The sequence below is a fragment of the Anolis sagrei genome, chromosome 1 (genome assembly GCF_037176765.1).
Source record: "Anolis sagrei isolate rAnoSag1 chromosome 1, rAnoSag1.mat, whole genome shotgun sequence".
NCBI lineage: Eukaryota > Metazoa > Chordata > Lepidosauria > Squamata > Dactyloidae > Anolis > Anolis sagrei.
The window spans coordinates 300,879,496-300,903,271 of record NC_090021.1 but is presented as its reverse complement, the minus strand read 5'-3'; the positions used below and the strand labels follow the sequence as shown (position 1 = coordinate 300,903,271).

The window sequence follows — 23,776 nt, the reverse complement described above, 5'->3', positions numbered from 1 at the left end:
TGGCAAATTGAATGGCCTGGTGGAAATGAGAAAACAACAACAGCAACCAAAATTTTACTTTCAAACAAGATGTGCAAGAAGCGCTTATTTTAATGGACTATAAGCTCCTGGAAGTGCATCTTGTTTTACAACAGAAATTGATTTGTTTTTTTTTTTTTAAACTATCCCTCTGAGGTGTGGTTGAATTTTGGTAATGCACAGTGATAGGGATGGGGATTGTGGATGTGTGAAATTGACCTCAGATCCATCAAAGTTGCTGCTTATTTATACACCATCCTTTCCCAAGACTTGAAGTGTTTTTACAAATTAAAATATAATATACCTAAAGGTCTTAGAATGGTCAGACTACCAATCATATGGTAGAACCAGAATATACTGTAGTCATTGAAGTACTGAAGATTCATTACCTAAAATTAAAAAATCAGGATTTTACAAACTAAAATGTGGGATCTAAATGGCCCTATGCAGAATGTAAGCAAGGACTTCTTTGTCTCTCTTCTTTCAGCTCACCCCACTCCAAAAGCTCATGTGCTGTCATAGCTTAATGAGAAATACCACTGTTCTTACTCCTTCTCTGAAATCTAATTCTTAATGAAGCCCGGTAGTATAAAACTTAATGAAGTCCAGAAATGATATTGCCCTCGTAACTAGGGGCACCATGATGTCATATTGTGTGCGTGGACTTCCACGCACATGACAGAACTGTCTCTGCCGTTTGCTCTGAAGATTTATAGGGAAAGGAAAATATGTTCTGTTAGCAAATTCTGTTAGAAATACCTTTATTGAAAACATTACTATTGACATTACAGAATTTTAAAATGGGGGTGGGAAGTTTGGGAATCATTCATACCTAATGGATGTTAATTCAAGTAAATGAATTACCCTTTGGGGGGGGGGGGGTTACATCTCTTGGCTTCTGAAATAAGATGTTCTTAAATTGAGACGTCCATGAATAGTATTATTAATGCTTTCTAATTTCTTGTGCTCTTCCCATTGTGTTCCATAAAAAGCAAAGAGAATGCCTGTTGTCAAATTCTCTGTAAATAATTTTGGCCAACAAGTCATACATATAAATCTGTTGTGTAATTATGGGATTTAAAATCTGTAATTTGTGGCACCAAATGACAACACCTGGAGTTTTGAATTTATGATTTATTTTTTTACTCATTTAAAATATTAATAGACTATCCTTTGTTGCTTAGATATCAGGAAAAAAAGTAGTCATACAGCCACAAATACCGTCGTTGGAATCCCCTTGGTGCATTATGCCAATATAACCACATAGTCACAGTGTTATCAGGAGGGAAAAAGTGGCAAGAGCAATGGGGAAAGGCAGGCAATGTCATTGCCCAGAGGGTAAAGGCTGTAAGCCCCAAGCAGCCTGTTTCTTCATTTTCTGGTGTGCAGATGGATCCTTGGAACCATGACGTTCTGGAAAATCTGGTACAGAAAATAGCATTTATCCATCTTGCCCTTAGTCAGCCCCTCTTCCTTTTCCCTTTCATTTCCCCAGTATCATTATCTTTTCCAAGCTTTCCTGTCTTCTCATTATGTGGCCAAAGTACTTCATCTTAGCCTCTAATATCCTTCCCTCCAGAGAGCAGTCAGGCTTTATTTCCTGGAATATGGACTAGTTTGATCTTCTTGCGGTCCAAGGGACTCTCAGACTTTTCCTCCAGCACCACAGTTCAAAAGCGTAAATCTTCCTTCACTCAGCCTTCCAAGTTCAGGTCTTGCATCCATAGGTTACTATGGGGAATAGCATTGCTTTAACTATGTGGATCTTCCTTGCCAGTGTGATGTCTCTACTCTTAACTATTTTGTTAGTTACTGTGGATAAAAATATTCATATCAGGTTTTTGATACAGAGCCTCACTCATTTTTAAAGATGTTATTGGGCACTGGTTCCATTTGTTCAATAAAAAAGGAGTTTTCTGTACCTCCCTTATCCCAGTAAGTCTTTCTGGTGTCACTTATGTAGGTGTCACTTTGTTTGAGCAGACTCTTAAGTATTAAATATTACTCCTTTTATGTGTATGGTACCAAATTTCCCATTAAAACAGTAATGCCCAGAAACACATCAACCTGTATTCTGTTTTCTACCACTCTCTGGTGCCATGCAGGATGTAGATGACTTCTTTGAACATGAAAGAACATTCCTAGTTGAATACCACAATCGTGTCAAGGATTCATCTATGAAGTCTGATAAAATGACAAGATCCCACAAAAGTAAGTTAGTTTCTGTCAAAGGAAAGGTGTTATTGGATGACATTTTTTTTTAAAAAGAAGCCAGTTATGTGCAAGCATAACAAATAAAGGTAGTACTAGCTTTGTGAAGAGATGAATTGAAAAGGATTAAGATGTAGGGTTAAAGAATGACACAACTTTTTTGCTTCTTATCTTTGTTTTATCCCTAATGCTGAATTTTTGAGTTCTAAACATAAACTGTTTAGGCCTTAATTTTTTTGTGCCTTCAAGTCATTTTCAACTTGTGGTGACACTAAAGAATATCTGTCACAGGGTTATCTTGATAAAAGTTTGTTCAAAGCAGATTTGCCATTGCTTTCCTAAGGTCTGAAGGAGGATGACTTGGTGCAGGCATGGGCAAACTTGGGCTCTCCAGTTATTTTGGACTTCAATTCCCACAATTCTTAACAGCCTCAGGCCTCTTCCTTTTCCCCCTCAGCCACTTAAGCAGCAGAGGGGGGAAAGGAAAGGGCCTGAGGCTGTTAGGAATTGTGGCAGTTGAAGTCCAAAACACCTGGAGGGCCGAACTTTGTCCATACCTGACTTAGTAGATTTTTTGTGGCTGAGTGGGGAGTTGAACTCTGGTCTGTAAGTCCTAGTCCATTGCTTAAACTGTTGTAATATGCTTGTTGTCACACAAATGTATATACTTCCTAATTTGTGGACTAGAACTTAATTTAGTTCCCAGTAGCAATGATTTTTCAGCTATGTCCCGTCCAACTAATGTAAAGCAGAATAGCAGTGTTTCAGCTTGGTATGTATCTTGAAATTTTCTTCTGGCTCAATAGAACATTCTTTTCCTAGATGTTGCTGATGACTGCAATAGAATTGGTTCTTCGTTGTATACATTGGGAACACAGGACTCCACTGATATATGCAAGTAAGTTTGTTTTAATTAGGTACCATAAAGAAATCACAATACAGTATTTCATGTGTTGTATAATATTGATGAGGTTTGATCTTCTTAAAAATGAAGGGACAAATTGGTAGGTCTGAAATAAAACTGGAAAACAAATAATGCAATTTGAGGAAATAATTATAAAAGGATTAAAAAGAGAAATAACGAACAATTAAAAGGAACAACAAGTAAAATATCTACATTGTTAATTTAATACACAGGAAAAAAGAAAAGACTAACATTAAGAGAATTATGTGAGGAGGAAGTAGGAACCAAGATAACTAAAAAAAGAATGGGAAGAGATATGGAAAGCAAGACAGTTTAAAAACATGTCAATTAGAATAAAATAAAATCATTATAAATTAATTTGGAAGGGGTATTTAACACTGAGGAGTTTAAACATTATGAATAAGAACAATAATGAAAAATGTTGGAGAGGGTACCAGGAAATTGGACCTACATGCATATGTGGTGGGATTGTAAATATGTAAAAGATTTTTGGGAATTGGTTATAAGGGAAATAGAAAATATTATGAATATAAAAATTATAAGGAATCCAGTACAAATATTACTTTTAATTAAAAGAGAGGATGGGAAAGATAAGGGGGGGATTAATGGACATGCTATTAACAGCAGCTAAATTATTAATTGCAAAATATTGGAAAGGTGAAATGGAAATACACATTAATGACTGGTATGAAGAAGTCTGGAAAATAGCACTGAATGATAAGCTAACATCAAACTTAAAAGTAAAAAAAGGGACTATGGAAAAAAATTGGAGAATTTTTTTTCAGAAAAGATACTGGAAAAAGAAGTCAGGAATTTACCTCCAAATGAAGAATTGAACTTTTGGTGGGAGTTTAGAAGAAGAGATGGCTCTGGAGAAGGGGAGCACAGGGGTGAAAGAAAAGAAGGGGGGAATATATAGCATTATGTCTACATAACTATTTTTTCTCAAATAATTTTTTATTTAAAAAATTAAAAAGAAAAAAATGAAGGAAAAATAGTTTCCTTCTCCTTAGTAAAGCTTGGCAGTGGAAATACATATCTTAATAGAAGAAGGAATTGATACAGGATGTTGTATTGTCTGTTTCTCTCTCTCCAGAAAATGAAATGAAGTATCATTACTTGAATAGAGAGGCTATGCAATGTGGATGGATGCTGAATATCTTTACACTTTATTTCAAATAATATACGTTATTGGCTCTTAAAAGTGAACATGATACATTAGATAGTTGAAGATAATTAAATATGATCAGTATGTAATTACTATTGTTTGGATTTACTCTATTGCCAATGACCTCAGTGTCGAAGTAGAAAACAGGGGTAATATAACCACATTGTGAATCTGAGCTAAATTATTTAAGGCTATGTGCATAATAAAAATGAACAAAGGTTTGGAATTTGGGTAGTGTAATTGCATACCAGGCTTCCTAAGGCCCCTTCTACACTTCCATATAATCCAGATTATCAAAACAGATAATCCACATTATCTGCTTTGAACTGGATTATATGGGTCTACACTGCCATATAATCCAGTTCAAAGCAGATAATCTGGATTTTATATGACAGTGTAGAAGGAGCCAAAATCTTGGTTTCTGTTTTCCAATTTATTATTTTATTTATTTTCCCGCATTTCCCATTCTTCTCAATCCCCGGAGTTAGTGCTCCTTTTTCAGTTCTGTAAGGTTGTTGCATTACTTAAGTCTTGCTTATGATCTAAGTCAACCCCTGGCTTTCCACATAATAATAAAAAAGTTAATAATAGATAATTTGTAATGCATTTTATTAAGTTTGTTTTGCTCTGGGTCTCTTCACATTGGCATTTACATGGCAACCAACTTTACTTGGAGCTGCTACCATTCTCCGCTCTGTGTTTTCTAACTTGGTCCTATTTCTTTTTCCTTGCATGTGGAAATTGCCTTTGTCTACTTGTGTCCCTTCTTCAGACCTGCATCAGAGTTTAGATAGAATTTCCAAAAAGAAGCAAGTAGGGCAGTGGGGATTTCCATCCTGCCCACTTAAATCAAAGCTCACCTCCCTGCAAATAGAACAAGATTAATAAGATGGGAATGCATTATTTATTTGACTGCTACCAATATGAGCAAGTCAATTCATCATCTTCACCCTTTCTTTAGAAAATGGCTTGTGGTAATTTCTGTTTATTTAACAGAGTATAAACAAAGCACTGTTTCTCCAGTAACTCAAAATGCAAATAGTCTACTTCCATAGTCTTGTATATTGCAAGTCAAACAGCTGAGTGACTTTTGTTTGGTCTTGCATCCAAAGAAGACTTGCTGCTTTCCTCCCCAAAGTTTAGAATTGTAATCCACTGAGTTCTGTTCGTTTTTCCATTTGCCGTAAGTCACAGCAGCACACTACCAGGGTATAAAAGTGCTATGATATGAAGGATAACTCATGCAAGTCTTGCAAATTTTGTAAAGTACAACTTTAAAAAAAAATCTACTCCCATAGACTTTATTTTCCGAAGTGATGTTTAAACCTGACTTACTAGATTTTGCTATTATAAATCTGAAATGGAACAGGCAGCAGAGAAAACAGCACCTATAGCCTGTCTTGATGGGAATAAGTTTTAGCAGTTTTTTCTGTCATTTATTTCCCAAAAAATAGACCAAAGCAATTAAAAAGCAATATTTTGATAATAGTTTTCTACTATGTTATCTTGGCTTGCAGATTGCATTCAAACTGAAAGCTTAACACTCCAAAATGATAGTATTGACAAGCTGCTGTTGCCTATCATTAAAAACATGTCTTTTCATGTGTAGTTGAGAGTTGGCATAGCATAGTAGTTATGTACAGAAAATCAATGTTGCATAGAGTTTAGTGTGGAATTGAAGAAACATAGGATGAGATTTTCTATTCAATCAAAAAATTCACTAAGTAGTAATACGTCAGTTACTATCAACCTAATCTATTTCATAGTAATATTATAAGAATAATATGCAGAATAGGAAGAGAATACAATACACCATCTTGGTCCTTTACAGGAGAGAATGTAAATACACTAAAGGAGTAAATTGTAAATTGGTAAGCCTCAGACTGACCTTTACCCAAGAATCCCACACTCGGATGTCCAAAACCAGTTTGTATATAGCTCCCTTAAAATAAAAAGAAATGATTTTTAGAACACAGATATGAAATAATTTTTTTTTCATTTTACAGGTTTTTCCTGAAAGTATCAGAGTTGTTTGACAAAACAAGGGTATGTATTTTGGAAAATAAGATCAGATTCACTTATTAGGCACTGTTACTTGCATTTGGATTTTTTAAATCAGATATACTGATGGATTTGTAGGGTTTTTTGGTACTTAATGTGAGGTCAGGTATATGCAGTGTATTTAAGTACTTTTAAAAACAGAAAAGCTGCTTAAAATACCTTTGTATTTTTGTTTGTTTGACTTTTGTATCGTTTGACTGCTTTTAGGTACTATACAAAATAGGCAATTCATGTGAGAGATGTATACTTGCAAGCATGTAGAAGTGTATTTTGGATTAGACATATATTCTACAATTATATCATTGTAAGATTTAAGGTTGGACTAGACACAATAAGATTTTGATCATGTGTAGCATATCCTATTGATTTCAGTGGGACTCACGTTGAACTCAGCCTGGATTCAGCCATTAATGTGAATCTCTACTTTATATTTATATTGAATGCACATTCATGTGCAGCTGGACTATGATGTCTTTCTTCATTTGATCTGTGCTGACTTACAACAAAGATTGGTGCTTGGATCCCAAATTGATATGATGATCTTACAGTATGTATAGTGTTAAATATATATACATCCTTGGACATCTCTTTCCTGATTTCCTGCATATTCTGGGTTCTTGCCACATTGGCTCTGGTTCATTGCAGCATTGACTCAGCCGTACAATGAAAGTTTATATTTCTTAAATGAATTTTGTATTTTAAGGTCACTTGTATTCTTTTTCTTTTGTTCTCTTATGGGAATATTTCTAATTCCTGCTATACTTTCTGAAGCAAAATTTGTGTGCTTTACATCTTTACAGGATAGATTTTAAAATTGACATGGTAGAGCTATTCAACTCAGTTTTTTAAACACTTGATATAGAAATAAAAAAAGAATGTGCATAGTCACTGAAGCACTCTAAACATAATCTTCTGGTTATTTCAGCTAGAGTTTTGCTTTAAAAATACTTCCTTTTTCTGGTTTAGAAAATAGAAGCACGTGTCTCTGCTGACGAAGACCTTAAGCTTTCAGATCTTCTAAAATATTATCTTAGAGAATCACAAGCTGCAAAAGTGAGTGTGTATCTTTTTCTTTTAAGAGAGGGCTCTATGAAGGACATCCATAATAAATTATCACATTAGAAGAATCAATTTGCAAAGCATTTTTATTATCAGATAGTTATCAAGCAGGAATCCAAAACAAGTAATAATGTTTTTGGGACATTTCTAAGACAAAACAGTGACTAGATTATCTATCTCCTTGTAAAAATTAGTAATATTATTTAATATTGTAATCTAGGACAAAATTCAGTGTTCTGCCTGCAGTAGAACTACTGAAATGCTTGGGTATTTCTCATCTCAACTAAGGTCTTGTTGATTTTAATGGATCTTCTTCGATACCTTACCATTGAATTTAGCCCCTTAAACAAAGATTATACTGTGAATAGCTTTTGTTTTCTAAATTGTGTGGGAGAGAGCCAATTATATTATCTCATTTGTAGTACTACAAAAACATTTTTTTTAAATTTTGTTTTCTCGGTGTGCTTAGATAAATAGTCATTGGAGCTGTCTTCTCGCTTTAGCCCTCCTCTCTGCAGAAAACCCACTCTCTAGGGCTTATTGGTCTTTGAGTATGTATCCAATGCAGCTACCAAAATGGGGAGCAAAAAGACCCCCTTGTATAATTAGAATTGATCTCATGCTAGGATTGTTCCATTTGAAGAAGGAACAGTTAGATAGGTTCTGCCTTAGAAATTGCTTGGGGTTTTTTTTGTTTCATAATGATGATAAAATTTTGTTATTTATTTGTTACCTATCTCCTCGTGGCTCAAGACAGGGCACAACATAGTGAAAACACATAATCATAAAAACATTCAATTAAATACATATATTAAAACATACTTCTATAAAATGCACATATTAAAACATATTGGGGTGTATTTCATAGAGTTGGAATACACCCCAAGGGTAATCCAGTCCAACCCCATTCTGCCATGAAGGAACACACAATCAAAGCACTCCTGACAGTTGGTCATCTTGCTACTGCTTAAAAGCCTCCAGAGAAGGCAACTCTACCATGCTCTGAAGTAGCATATTCCATTGCCAAAAGCTCTTACCATTCATAAGAGCCTTGAAAGCCTTCGACAATACATAAGAAGTTCCACAAATGTGGAACTCCCTCCCCAGTGAGATCAGATCAGCCCCCCTCCCTCCTGACATTCAGGAAATTACTTAAAATGTGGCTTTTAAGCAAGCATTTGGAGAGTGAGATGATGCAGCCAAAATAACTGGGATTGGTGTAATGTCCCATGTTCTATGTTATGTTGTGTATGTTTGTTTACTGGTTTTAATCTATTATTACATGCTATTTTAGTTATGTGTTGTGTTTATATTTTGTGAGGCATTGTAGTTTGCCACTTATTTTGTTGTGAACTGCTTTGAGACCCCTTAGGAGTTGAGAAAAGCAGTACATAAATTAAACAAACAAACAAGGATATAGTATTAGATTTTAGTTCCACCTAGGCAAATGAGTTTCATGTTAGGAGAACTTGCACAAGGAAAGCTTGTTTGAGTTGAAAAACCCTTCAATTTTACTAAAACAAGAATTGAAATAACTAAATTTTGGGTAATATAAGAAATAACAGGGATGTAGCTTTTTCGGGCTGTATGGCCATGTTCTAGAAGCATTCTCTCCTGACATTTCGCCTGCCTCTATGGCAGGCATCCTCAGAGTTTGTGAGGTCAGGAGTAAAAGCTTCTAGAATATGGCCATATAGCCCAAAAAACCTACAACAGCCAGTGATTCCGGCCTTGAAAGCCTTCGACAATACATAAGAAATAACATCTTTTACTTTTTCTAGGACCTTCTGTATAGAAGATCAAGGTCATTAGTGGATTATGAAAATGCTAACAAGGCTCTGGACAAAGCAAGAGCGAAGAACAAAGATGTCCTTCAAGCTGAAACTACTCAGCAAATTTGCTGTCAGAAATTTGAAAAAATCTCTGAATCAGCAAAACAAGGTATTGAGCAGCCTTGGCATTTGAAAACTCAAAGAGTATATATTATGCAGCTTTTAACTGAATGATAACACATTTTTTTATTTTCATGTGTAAGGACTAGCAAAACCTGTCCCCATCTCAAACGTCTGCAACCAGGTGCCTTTCTTCACTTGATGTGTTTTGCATTACAAACTAGTCAATCTACCCAGAATGATCTTGATGGGAGCATAGTTTAAAACAACTGGAGGGAAAGATTGTGCTAACTAATTAGACAAACAACATGGTTTTAAAGGTTAAACTTGTTGGATTTGATACCTCCTGGCATTGCATGGAGGGCATCATGAGTTATATGAATGTTGTATTTTGAATCATTGTAGAGTATACTTTGAACGTCGACAAGCTTTGTACAGTGAATGTTCTATGACTGTAGCATATATATGAAAAACATTCTTATGGTTTATATTATTGTATTATATTTTTGTATATAGTGGTCTCTTGCCCTTATATGAATGTCAACCTTGAATTGTCTTAATATCAACATTTTATAAACGGAGCACTAATGTTTCCCTCTCCACAGAACTTATAGACTTTAAAACTAGAAGAGTTGCTGCATTCCGGAAGAATTTAGTAGAACTGGCAGAATTGGAACTGAAGCATGCTAAGGTGGGATGCTGTTTTCCTTATCATTTAAGCACTTTGCAACATAAAAGTCCTGGATGGTAAAATTAATTCCTGTGCACACTGAACATATCTTATTTGTAGTGCAAAAAACACTTTAAAACAATACAATAAGTAAAATGAAGAACAATTTTAACAAATATAAACTTATTAGTATCTCAATGGGAAGTGTGGGCCTGCTTTTGGCTGATGAGATAGGATTGTTGTTGTGTGCTTTCAAGTAGACTTAGGTTGACCCTGAGTGAGGGCCAGATAAATGACCATGGAGGGCCACATCCGGCCCCCGGGCCTTAGTTTGAGGACCCCTGGTGTAGATCATCACCAATACAGAGTGTCTCTTTTTCATTTACAGAATATAGGAGATTTCAGTCTGAAACATTGACAAAACTACTCTGCATTTTAATTGAGTGTGCAATCCTGAATATCTTTAATGGTACATTTTTCTGAATAAATTGTAAGATAACAGATGTAGCAACTATTAATGAAACTAATGGATAGATTCATGCACTAGTAGTGTAATAAATCTACATTTATCACACCCCTTTTCATGGAGAAATTTAAATACATCACAACTGTACTCTTGGTTCGTTCCTGATACGATAAATAAAAATAAATAAGAACTAAGACTGCCTTTTGCATGATGAAGTAGATGCTTATTGTCTGCTTCATTGACTTGCTGACGGAAGGAGACAGGATCATTATGGCCTTCTAGGGAGTCTGGGAGCAGCCACTAAGAAGGCTTCTCCATTGTTTCCACCAAACAAACCTGAGAAGATGGTGGGACAGAGAGAAGGACCTCTATAGACAATCTTAGACCCTGTCTACATTGCCATACAATGCAGTTCAGAGCTTTCATGGGCTCATGAAGGGAGATATAGTTCTTCAGATTCCCTGAGCCCAATCATAGAGATCAAAGGTCATAAAATTCAAGCAGGCTCATAATGGAAGATACGGTCTTTCAAATAGTCTGCACCCATACTCTATAATGCTTTGTAGTTATAATTTGAATATAATTGTTCCGAGAAACAGAGCAGTAGCTAATGAAGCTGTTTCAACAAGCAAGTTACATGTTCCCACAATATTGATGGAACATATATCTCTAGAGGGTTTTGATGCAGCAGATCCTGAAAGTCCAAAATACAGGAAGTTATTGAAAGCTGCTTTTCTGAGACAACCTTGCCTCTGTCATGCCTCTTGAACGTTTTAGTGCCACTTTGAGGGAGTATTTGTTAGAAGATCAACATACATCCAGCACCTCACTGCCCTTTGAGAATCCTTCCAAAGGAATTAGGGGTATTTCCATAAAAACACCATCCAGCTATTTATGATACAATAACTGCATCTTCATTCAGTATTCTAGATTTTGTACCTGAGAAGACCATGCCATGTACTAACGTGTTTTTGTTCTTTTTGCCACATCAGGGTAACTTGCAGCTGTTGCAAAGCTGTCTGGCAGTGTTAAATGGAGATACATAAACCAGAATCTATCCTTCCATTAACAAGGGCTGCCTTCTGCTGGAGTTTACTTTACGACTTTGAATTGGGATCTGGTTGAAAAAGGACACATAAAACAAGCTCCTCTTTTTTTCTTTAAAAAACATGCCCACCAGAGTAATTCCAGATAATATGAAGCAACAGCATATTTGTTGTTACACATGAATAGTCGCACATTAATTTAATCACTGTATGCTCTTATTCAGAAAACCAAACATTCTTCTCTCTGTCTGTCTCTTTTTTTTGCGTGAAAGTAGCCAATAGAATTATGTTCTCATTTGGGGCTAGTATTAAATATTGCTGCCATTCTTATTTTACTACCTTTGTAATTTCTGAAGTTGGTTTGAAACAAATTGTTTCAAACTGATTAAATATTGCCACTAGGTGTTTGAATATTGTTGCTATAAAGCACTGTATTTGTTATTCCACATAATGTTATTGAGCATTAACTTTTTTTCTGAATAACAAACATTTCCTAGACATTTTGGAGCAATCTTTATGTAATCTTTATAATAAGACTTCAAAAGAAAAGCAAATGCATTAGTATGTTTGCCTTAAATTGTAGACTAATCCTGATTATTGTAAAATAAACTGTGAAATCAGTGACTTTTTCCTAAAATGCTATAGCATTGTTATCATTGTCTTGTAATTTTAAAGTGAGTGAATTTGTATTGTTTTTATTTTATATTCAGTCTTTTGTGTTTTCATAAATACTGACTACATAATCCAGTGTATATATCTAGAGCCCATATGCTACCCCCATCACTATGCCAGTGGACTTTAACCCATACAGTGGGATAATGTCTTTCTCCCAGGTTGTTAATGTCCTTGTTCATATTACGATGAAGAATGGATTTCTGCAGGGGGAAGGATACTTTGATGTCTCTTAATCAGTCCATTTCACTACAGTGAATAAGTAGGTCTTACAGAATTTCTCTGAAACCTGTCCTGCACTTCTGTGGTTCCTAGTTTAGAGAAATACATTTCAAGACACTTGGACTTCAACTTTAAAACAAGAGACATGTTTATGAAATCTTCAGTGTAGGTTGTGAGTGGAATTTCCAGACTTAGGGAAAAATCGGAAAGCATCCGACAGAAACCCCACATCTCAAGAAGCTGAAAAATGTTGTGAAATATCTCAAACACTTTTATGGATTTCAGCCTACTTTTGAAGGAATGTAAAACAAGACAAAGATAGAAATATGCAATTCTTCAGTTAATGTGTGTTGCTTATCAAGTAATGATTTTTAAAATCTCCACAAATTTCTGATCAGTAAAAATAATTTATTGGTTATTGAAAATGTGAGTTTATGAGATGTCAGAATGATTATAATAAATGAATTTTTGAATATTGGTGGGGAAGGAGACAAATAGAATACAGTGTCTGAATAATGTTTTATAAATAAGATACTGTTAAAGAAGAAAACATGACTGGGTTTTTGAAGAAGAAAACATGACTGGGTTTTTGAAATCCTCCCAATATTAGTATTAATTGATGTTTCGTACATCTTTCACTCATATTAAAAAATCACGAGTTTTAAGATGTTTCCTTTTTCCTCCAGCTCAAGATAACCCACAGTGCAGTTGAATGTCATCACTTATTCTAAAATCTAATCATAACATTTTCAGCCTACATGTCATGTGCTTTCTATTGCCAGTAAATGATACTGGATTTATTGTGACTATAATGCAGCTTTAAAACCAGCTGAAAGGAATTGTGAGTGTTGAACTCCAAAACACTTGGAGGGCCAAAGCTTGCCCATACCTGCTCTAAGGTGCTACAAGATCCCTTTGCACATTGATATTCCGTACTGATGGTGCTATGTCTTTAAATGCTCCCACATAGTTCTTTCACAAATTTCATTACTAATGTCAATACAAATTGAGCATCCTTTCTCTGAAATGTTTGGAGCCAACAGTGTTTTAGATTCCTATTTTGAGATTTTGGGATACCTGTATTTGCATATACATACATAATCTTAGAGATGGAACCCAAGTTTAGGCACAAAATTTGTTTGTTTCATACACACTTAGCCTGAAGGTAAATTTATAAAATGGGTTTAATAATTTTGCGAATGAATCAAGAGTTTGTGTACATCATACTATCAGAAAGCGAAGGCCTCAGCCACTCATACGGACAATTTTGGATTTGGAGTATATCAGATTTCAGAATTGTAGAAATGATGTAGTTGTGGAGAGGCCTTTATGCTTATGGAAAATGGTCTAGAGTAAACATTTGTTTCCTAATTTATTGAATGCTTCATTTCATTATTTGAATGCATGAATTCATTAACTATTACTAGCAAAATCAAAAGCTGGTCGACAACAAGTGCCAGAATGACATGTCTGTGTAAAGGAGGTCACAACTGCCCCTCTGGTAAACCCTGAGTAAAAATGTTGGCAAAATGAATTCCCTTTGCTGAGGTCTGTGCATTCTAGTGTATACATTTACTTGCTCCACAGAAACATCAGAGCAAATTTTGTTAAAAAAAAAAAAAGGTAATGCAAATCGGATCATTTCTGAATTTAGATCTCCAAATTCCTATAAAACTGATTTTTTTAATTTAAAGTTTTTGGGTTGTATGACCATGTTCCAGAAGCATTGTTTCCTGACATTTCACCCACATCTGTGGCAGGCATCCTTAGGTTGTGAGGTCTGTTGAAAAGTAGGCAAGTGAGGTTTATATATCTCTGAATTGTCCAGGGTGGGAGAAAGAACTCTTGTCTGTCGGAGGCAAGTGTGAATGTTGCAGTTGGCCAGCTTGATTAGCATTGAATGTCCTTGCACAGCTTCACAGCCTGGCTGCTTCCTGCCTGGGAATGTCCAGGGTGGGAGAAAGAAGTCTGCTTGAGGCAAGTGTGAATGTTGCCACCTTGATTATCACTGAATTTTTTCCCTGCTTCTTGGCAGGGGTTGGGCTGGATGGCCCATGAGGTCTCTTCCAACTCTGAATGGCCTTGCAGCTTCAAAGCCTGGCATTTTCCTGCCTGGGGGAATCCTTTGTTACAGGCCTTACAACCTCTGAGGATGCCTGCCATAGATGTGGGAAAAACGTCGGAAGAGAATGCTTCTGGAACATGGACATACAGCCTTAAAAACGCACAGCAACCACTTAACTACTATGGAATAAAATTCCAGGGTGCCATAGTAGTGAGACATGGCTGTTAAAGTCGTGTGAAACTATACTAAAAATCCGAATTATGGCAAACTACAGTATTCTGGCTAATTTATTTCTTAAAACGCACAACCCTAAGAGCTGGCGCACAGGAAGCTGCAAAGAGGAACGAATCGCACTGCTCACGCTGTTCCTGGCCGGACTCATTAGCCTGACGGGCCACTTCCGGGCTTAGCCGGAAGTGGGGGAAGAGTTTCCTGCCTTACGGAAGTCGGATTGTGAATGTTTGGGCCGCCATGAGCAGTTTACGGGAAGAGGACGACCCTTATGTGGTCGAGGAGCCCAGCGATGAGGAGCCGGCCCTGAGCAGGTGAGACCCGCCCTGTTGGTCCTGGAAGGCAAACAAATCGAGGCGAAAAGAGAACAGAGCTTTCTTTAGACAATGGGCGCATCTACGTTGAAGAATTAACAGTTTGGCTCCGATTTAACTGCCCTGGCTCAAGGCTATGAAATCCTGGGAGCTGTAGTTTGTTCAGGCACCAGAACTCTGACAGAGAAGGCCAAAGACCTTGCAAAACTACAACTCTCGGGATTCCATAGCCTTGAACCGTGGCAGTTAAAGTGGTGTCAAACTGCGTTAATTCTACAGTGTGGAGCCAGCTAATGATTTTGAAGTCGGTGGTGGGGAGTAAAGGGGAGAAGGTCGTGGTTTTTGGAAGGGGATGCAGCCCTCTTTGAGTCTCCTTTAGGAGAGGGAAATGGGACACAGAGAAACACAATAATAACTCGAGTTGGCCAAATAGTATTCAGTGTTTGTATCTTGTAAAATGGATCATGCCCCCCCCCCCCCGAGTGAGGCATAATGGGGAATTGTCAAGCTATTTTTGAAGGCTTTCATGGCTGGAATCACTGGGTTGTTGTAGGTTTTTCGGGCTATATGGCCATGTTCTAGAAGCATTCTCTCCTCCGAGGATGCTTGCCATAGATGCAGGTGAAACGTCAGGAGAGAATGCTTGTAGAACATGGCCATATAGCCCAAAAAATCTACAACAACCCAATTGTCAAGCTATTCATATTTCTGTTTTGTACAGTGATGTCCTGGGAGGAGCTGACAACATTGCCCTAAGCATTGTGATTCAATAAGTAAACAGCAATTAAATGCGTCTCAATAAATTGTTCAGCTTATTCATGAATTCAGTGTGTGGGTGGAATTTGTGTTGTTGCTGCTATATGCCCTCGAGTTGCTTCTGTATTAGGGTCACCAATAAATTGCCCTCAAGTATTAGGGTCACCAATAAATTAGGGTCACCAACAATAAATTGTTCAGCTTATTCATGAATTCAGTGTGTGTGGGTGGAATTTGTGTTGTTGCTGCTATATGCCCTCGAGTTGCTTCTGTATTAGGGTCACCAATGGTGACCCAAAGGTGACCCTAATAGAGGTTTTTCTTGGCAAGATTTGTTCAGAAGAGGTTCGTCATTGCCTTCTTCTGAGGCTGAGAGAGTGTGATGTGCCTGAGATCACCCAATGGGTTTACACAACTAAGCAGGGATTTGATTGTGTTTTTCAGAGTTATAGTCCTACACTCAAGTTACATTCACACTTATCCAGTGGCTTCCCATTTAAATAGAATAACTAGCTTGTTTAACCATTACCCCCCCCCCTGCGAAACGTATCAGGTTTTTTTTTAAACCCCGATTTTCTCATGAATCTAAACTGGTTTAACCTGACACATTTCAGGAGTGGGGGTGTTGAACCTTTAAGCCCCCCACCCTCTGGCTACAGCCATAACAGCTAGTCAATTTAAGTATAGTGAATGAGTCTATACATCCTGCCCTTTTATCCCCAAGCCAGTGATTAAGGGAGGATAGGGAGGGAGGTGACAGAGGTGTATACCAAATTCTGCACCACATCGGGAAAGTATCAGTATAAGATTTCAGGAAAACTATTCTGTCCAATCCCATCCTCATAACCACTTTATCTTTAGACCATGTTTTTGAAACATTTACAAATCTTTTTTGTTTTGGGGAACTTGCTCTACACATCTAGTCCCTAGGTGCATATGCACTGCAGAATTAATACAGTTTGACACTACATGAACTGCCAATGTGATGGAATTGTGCAAGTTGTGGTTTGGTGAAACACCAGCACTCTTTGACAGAGAAATCTAAAGATTTCATAAAACTAAAACTCCTGCGATTCCATAGCATTGGGCAATCACAGTTAAAGTGGTATCAAACTGCATTGATTCTACAGTGTAGATGCACCCCCAGATGTCAGCATTCATCTGTATCCCCATTCATCATTTCAGATGCCCAAATCATCCAACTGTTATGTAGTCTGTATTAGGAAAAATGTCCAGTTAAGGATTATCTCGGAAACTGTTGATTAATCACTTGAACATGCCTTTTGAAATTAGACAAGGCAAAGAAAAATAGAAGCTGCCACCACAACAGGTTATGTAATTGAACTGTATGTACAGAGGAAATAGGAGTCATTTTTTAAAACTTATAGCTCAAAATAATCCCCTAGGTAATATGCGTAGCGGCTATGCTGGATGGAGGAGTCTGGGAATTTCAGTGTCTTTAATGTTTCACTATCTTTAGCTCTGAAGATGAAGTGGATGTACTTTTACATGGCACTCCTGAACAGAAACGTAAACTTATCCGGGAATGTCTGACTGGGGAGAGTGAATCTTCCAGTGATGATGAGTTCCAAAAGGAAATGGAAGCTGAACTGACCAGCACCATGAAGAACATGGAGGGCAAGTGGAAATCACAGCTTCCTGGTAATTGTCAGTTTTATGCTGTTTTCTTAATTCTGTAAGTTATTTCTTTAAGGATCTTACAGAAAGCAACACCTGGAAACTTCTGGGCGAAATGCTTCTCCATATAAAATAGTTTGGGATTTAAGGCACGTGAGGAGGAGTGAGATTATGGTACAGAAGAATAGCAAAGAAATCCCAGATAAGTGCCTTGAAATAATTAAATGTCCTGTTTATTTTCCTTCCTATTGTTGAGTTTAAAGACACTATTTAATAAACCTTGAAAGTTTGAATTTTCTTTCATTTATAAATGTCTTGCCTGAGGAATTTCAAATAAGTTTGTACCCAACACAAATGTTTCCCAACCATAGATCAGATATTATCTAGGTAATATAAATGTTTACTAATGTCTAGCTCCATGAGGCAAAATAATTTTATGACAATATTGCTAAGTTTAAAAATATATTTTAGAACTACATTAAAGTTTTACACAGGCAGTTACTGATTTATGAAGCTAGAAGACTGCTTTGACAATACTCAGATCCTTTTGCACATTGCGGGGTGCTTATTGCTATTAAATACAAGTGTATTTTAATTTTTATGTATTGTATGCATCTTAGTTTTATATATGTAGTATTAACTACTATATTTGGTGTAACTAGTGCCTTCAGCTTTCATTACCCCTTTCTCTGGGTGGGCACAAAGGTACCCCACCTTTCTATTTTCTACTTCTGAGTAAAAATCAGGTATTGCTATTGTGTTATAATCTAATAAGAGATGGGGAATTGTTTGACACCAGTGTTTTCTTGAACTGGAACTCCCACCGGCCATATGGTAGCTATTGGTAGGGTTGCTGGTGGTTGTAGTCCAACAACATGGTCACAAGTTGACTAGTCTTGGCCAAACAGGTTTGTCCACCTCAGAAGAAAATAATAATCTAGAAAAATATTTACAAAGCATTACAGTAATTTTAAGTAGCATTTCAGAGAAAATATTTCGATGCCTGATTCTTTTGCCTGATATTTTGTAACAGAAGGCACGTCTAATGCTGACCAGTCTGGAACTTCATCCACAAACAATTACTATGATGACATTTATTTTGATTCTGATTCAGATGATGAAGACAAAGGAGGTAAATAACTTTTAATTATTCTGATATTGCAAGCTCTAAAAAGTGGTAAATTGGGCAGGAATAACATGAGGTACCATAGTTAATTTTGCTGAATATCCAGAAAATGTATATAAGCAAAGTAAATAAAATAAATAAATAAATAAATAAATGTATTTTTCGGACATAGGTGTCATCCAAGAAAGGAGATTAGAAGGATGAGATTAGGACTTGTGGATTCCACTGCTTCCCCTACCAAAGCACTACATTCAGCAAGTATTCAAGGAGTATTTGGAGGTGGATATGAGAATAATTGCAAAATCCCATAAAAAACAAAAACAGGATACAGTGTTCCCTTGCCACTTCGTTGTTTGGTTTATGCGGACTTGCTGTTTTGCGTTTTTTTAAAAAAATGTATTTTAAAATAAATATGTATTGATTGGCGCTGGCGGAGGGAGGCCGCTGAGGCTTTGTTGTTGGGGAAAGAGGAGAAGGAGAGGAGGCTGCCACCAAGAGCAAGGGAAGCTCCCGTCCGCGCCTCCTTCCTACTCCGGTGATCTCTCCCTCCCTCCGCCTTCCTGCCTGCCTGCGCCATGGGCCATGGTGATCAGTGAGGAGAATGAGCTGGTCTCCAAAGAGGTAAGCAGGTGGGCCCGAGGCCCAAAGGTGCTGGAGGCAGTGGGGACAGGGTTGGGAGGGTGAGTGTCACCTTCGGCAGAGAAGGCCTTGGCTGGGCAGGCGTGCTCTTTCCCTTCCTTCCTTCCTTCCTGAAGGCCTCACCTTTCCTCAGAGGCCTCGTGTGGAAGCGCTGGTGATTTAGGAAGGAGGGGGGAAGAGGAGGAGGGGAGGGGAAGCCAGGCGTCTGTATTTCATGGATTTTCACTTCTCATGGTGGGTCCTGGAACGGAACCCCTGCAATAAGTAAGGGAACACTGTAGTTTGCAATCTTGTACCCAGAGTCTAAACAAAGATTGTGTGTGTATATGTCATATGTTTATATGCACCTTTCTTGCTGTATCCCTTGGTTTAGAACATTATTTCTGCAGTAAATATTCTCCTCTTCCTCCATTATCATCTTCATTTTATTCATTAACATCCTGCTTATATCCAGTACTGGGATTCAGCACAAAATATTAATTAAAAATACATTTGTTTTTATTATTAAAAACAAATATTAATAAAAACAAATACATCCAAAAACATCAGTAACTTTAATAGACTTAAATGTAAGTTTAATCTTAAAGTTATGGTTTAAATTTTGTGTACTAAGTTTCTGTCTAACACTTGGTTCCTGCTATAAATATATGTCATCCTGAATCAGAAATGATTCCTGATATGCTCAGTTACAGCTGTAGTTTATGAGTGGTGCTGTGCTTCAAAAATATGCATTTGTATACTTTGATAACCGAAAAGGAACATTAACTTTTCAAGGGTTTGCATTTATTCTTCAAGAGTTTCTGTTTTTGGGCTACATATTCAAACTGTATATGTGTAAATTTGACAGCTGCACCAGAAACCAGGAAAAAAAAGAAACAGCAACAGCGCCGAATTCCAACTAATGATGAGTTGTTCTACGATCCTGAAGAAGACAAGAGAGATCAGGAATGGGTAGACAGGAAGAGAAGGAGGTAAGACTAAGTATTTGTTTGAATTATGGGGATAGCATAAACTGGTATTATACAAGTTGCTTAATTTCTTACTGTAACTACAGTAGCTTCACAGTAATTTTCGTAAACTGGAAGTTACCAAGGCACGTGTTACTATGGCCATATGTGATGTCTCTCGAAATGGATGCAGCAGACACACTAGTGCAAACACACTCCTGTACCTCTGCTGAAACCTAAGCTTCCAGGTTCTGGGAGAGATGCCTTTTGGGGAAGCAGATACTCACAAGTTATTGTGCCACCATGTCTGTATCAGTTTTATGATATATGCTGAAATAAGGGTAATGTGGCTAAAACAAGAAATTGTAATGTTTAAAACGCTTGGTTTTAAGTATGTTGTGAGGAAATGAATGCAGGTCTTCAGTCTTGGTATTGTGTTCAGATGGCCTTTTCATCAGGTGCTGATGAATTAAGTTTTGCCTTGCTCATGTTTCTTACTTTCAGTATCTGCAAACATTTCGGTAAAAATGTCTGTCCATCTTTCCCTAATCTGCATTCTTTCTTGTTGTAGGTATCACAGCTTAAGAAGTACTCTGTCAGAACAACAGCAAGCCCAACTTCCTGCCATTCCCAACAGTGATGCGGTCTTGAACTGTCCTGCTTGCATGACAACATTGTGCCTTGACTGTCAGAGGTAATTGCCTGCATGTTAAGCAATCTGTATTATTTTGGAATTTATTGATGGTGAAGGACAGTTCTTATTCATATTGTCACATTTCAATTTAAATGCACTCTTTTTGGGGTAGATTTCTATTTCATCAATCAGGGTATTAATCGCAGAATAAGAGAAACATTTTTTTCTCTGTGTTTGTAAGACTAAGATAAAAGTTTGTCTGTCCAGAATTTGAGGACATTAAGTTTTTGTCCTACTAGAATCACACAGTCAACATGGAGTCAAAAAGCAAATTTTGTAAACTCTTAGGTCCCTTCTACACAGCTGTGTAAAATCCACATTATCTGCTTTGAACTGGGCTATATGTCAGTGTAGACTAAGATAATCTTCTTAAAATCAGATAATGTGTATTTTCTGCTTTGATAACCTGGAGTATCTGGCACTGTAGAAGGGGCCTTAGAATCCTACCGCTAATTGTGAAGTGGAAGAGGAGAGAGGATTTCTTCCTTTGGAAATGTATCATTATATACCATATTTGATCCCATTTTCAGACAATTAGTGATTGTCAAATCAGTTCACTTTTGTGCGTATAAAAAAAGGGATATAAAGACTTCCACTTACTTTTAATAGGTTTTTATATTTGAAAATTTAGATCTCATTATTTTATAGTTAGAAACTTTGTTCTTATCTTATTGTTGCTAAACAGAAATTGAACTGATAAGGGGGGGGGGGGCAAACACTATACAGTAGGTCTGCTTATTATGTGACCTCATTGAACGCTGTTTTATTTATACATGAAGAGGTTTGAATACTATAGAATCACTCTGGAGGACTTTGGAAGTGTGTAAAGAAATGTTCTCTAAGCCTCCACTGCGATTCTATGGTCACAGTTTTACTGGAAATGGCCATAGGATTGCACTGGAGGTCTAGAAAGGACTCTTTCTAAAGGTATTTTTTAAGTTCTCCAGATTGATTCTGTGGCACACTTCAGCTGGAACCCTGAAGCAGTGCTCATTTCACGTAGGAAAAATAGGATTCTAGGTTATATGGAAACTGTATTATGTGAAGCATCCTGGAATAGATTTCTCTCATAATATGCAGTTCTACTATACCTTACCAGACCAGAAAAAGTTACTTTTGGGAGTTATAGCTCCCAAAGGTAATGTTTTCAAGCTCTGCAAGGGGCAGAGATTACTCTGGAAACCACTAAAGTTCTTTAGAGAGAAAGTAATAAAAATAGATACTAGTAGAATTGATCTCAGCATACTTGAGGAGATACAATACTAAGTCAACTTAAATCTATGTCAAATAAGCGAACTAGTCTGTAATATGTTGAGCTACTCCTTATCTTTCGTTGTATTGTCTTTCTTGAATGGAGAAATGCCTCTTTCTTGTTTGCATTTTCTGTATCTGGTCATTTCCTGGAAGCATGACTTGGACTGCTGCCCCTTTGAACTGCTCTGTCAGTCTCAGATCATTGCATTTCTTCTTCCCTATTTTAAAGGCATGAATCATACAGAACTCAGTACAGAGCCATGTTTGTGATGAACTGCACTGTTGTCAAAGAAGAGATTTTGAAATACAAAGGTCCCTTGAACCTGAAGACAAAGAGAAAGCACAAGAAAATTAAACAGAGTAGTGAATCCACTGCTGGCCCAGAAAAACAGGAAGAGGAGGAAATATATCATCCAGTAAAATGTACTGAATGTTCAACAGAGGTGGCGGTTTTTGATAAGGATGAAGTATTTCATTTTTTCAATGTTCTGGCAAGCCATTGCTGAGACATAATTCCTACATTCAGTTTGTATTAAAGATCCAAAACAGAGGTGTCCTGTTTATTTTAAGTGTCATTCGTTAAAAAATTCACTTATCTAGTGCGATGTGGAAATGTCCTCGCCTCTCTTTCTGTCAGTAAACAAAGTGAACTTTACTTTTTGTACATAATTATGTGTCATTTTCAACAGTACATGTTGTTTACATGTACTGTAAATTAGCTTTTAAAATGTTATAATGTAAAGTAAATTTATGTCAAGATTTCATAGTCTGCATAATGGATGACTGCCATTAAATGGACAGTAGCATCACTAAACTCTGTTTGAGTTTGATTCTGTTCACTTTGTTATTTTCAAAATCCAGTGTACTTGTTCCTTGCGATGCCCTTATCTTAAGGCTGGCCCTTGCCCTTTAACATAAAAATATTATTGTCTTGACAGAGCACTTTCTTGCTTGTGCTATCTATGTATTTTACAAAAATCAAGCCACAAAAAGGTATTTTGATTCCTCACTTACATTAGATACACACCAAATGCTGTAGAATTTAAAGGTTATATAAAAATTGTGTGATCTAAACACACTTCTGGTAATAGAAATTAAAACCTTTATAAAGCACCAGGTATTTTAAATGTATTGCTCTGATGGCTGTCATTATAATCTACAATATTTTACAACTTATTTTTTTCTTTAATTCCACACAGTTATTCTAGAACTGATTTTTTTCTGTCTTTCTAGATTTGATATTAGATTATTAAATATTAGATTATTATGAAAGTTATATTAGATTATGAAAGTTGGCTTTTAGTCTAGCGCAGACCGTGCATCAGTATACTTCATTCTTGATTACTACCAATCTAAATACTAGAAAAAGAATGAAGAGATCGCTTTTTATTGAAAAATAAGAATTTTCTGCATGTGTTTACATCAGATTTTTAAAAAATGCCATTGAAGAAAAACAAAAGTGGAACATTGCTAAGGCATAAGAGTATTTTTTTTCTCCTTTACGTATATTGCCAAGAGGAGATACAATGGGATTAAAGAGCTACATTTAGAATGTAAAAATGCCCAGAATGCTGAAAAATTAGGAGTTAGGAAAATGTGGCTCAATTTTCCTCTGTATTTTGAATTGTTTTCGTTAAATCGAAATATGAGGAACAATTTTACCATATCTTATGTTGGGGAATATTTCAACACTTGACAAATA

The 23,776-nt window shown here is 36.6% G+C and overlaps 2 protein-coding genes across 2 annotated transcripts in view; both read left to right on the top strand.

The window, feature by feature from the left end:
• The window catches only part of SNX6 (sorting nexin 6), a 29,495-nt gene extending 17,342 nt beyond the window's left edge, over window positions 1-12,153 (top strand). The window contains exons 8-14 of the mRNA XM_060759305.2: window positions 2,124-2,229; window positions 3,052-3,127; window positions 6,329-6,368; window positions 7,350-7,436; window positions 9,224-9,383; window positions 9,940-10,025; window positions 11,463-12,153. Coding sequence (XP_060615288.1) covers window positions 2,124-2,229; window positions 3,052-3,127; window positions 6,329-6,368; window positions 7,350-7,436; window positions 9,224-9,383; window positions 9,940-10,025; window positions 11,463-11,516 — 609 coding nt within the window. The 3' untranslated portion in view covers window positions 11,517-12,153. The remainder of the gene's footprint in view (window positions 1-2,123; window positions 2,230-3,051; window positions 3,128-6,328; window positions 6,369-7,349; window positions 7,437-9,223; window positions 9,384-9,939; window positions 10,026-11,462) is intronic.
• Window positions 12,154-14,870: 2,717 nt separating this feature from the next.
• EAPP (E2F associated phosphoprotein) lies at window positions 14,871-22,888 on the top strand. The gene is made up of 6 exons (XM_060759317.2): window positions 14,871-15,020; window positions 17,257-17,438; window positions 18,448-18,546; window positions 20,027-20,150; window positions 20,698-20,820; window positions 22,304-22,888. The coding sequence occupies exons 1-6, from the start codon at window positions 14,947-14,949 to the stop codon at window positions 22,578-22,580; spliced, it is 879 nt and encodes a 292-aa protein (XP_060615300.1). The 5' UTR covers window positions 14,871-14,946; the 3' UTR covers window positions 22,581-22,888.
• Window positions 22,889-23,776: the final 888 nt, after the last annotated feature.

Bases quoted from the DNA above. Each gene is read 5' to 3' on its own strand.
- EAPP (XM_060759317.2), top strand. From the start codon at position 14,947: ATGAGCAGTTTACGGGAAGAGGACGACCCTTATGTGGTCGAGGAGCCC. The intron at 18,547-20,026 runs GTAAATAACTTT...TAAATTTGACAG, and splicing joins AGATGATGAAGACAAAGGAG to CTGCACCAGAAACCAGGAAA. The intron at 20,151-20,697 runs GTAAGACTAAGT...TTCTTGTTGTAG, and splicing joins GTAGACAGGAAGAGAAGGAG to GTATCACAGCTTAAGAAGTA.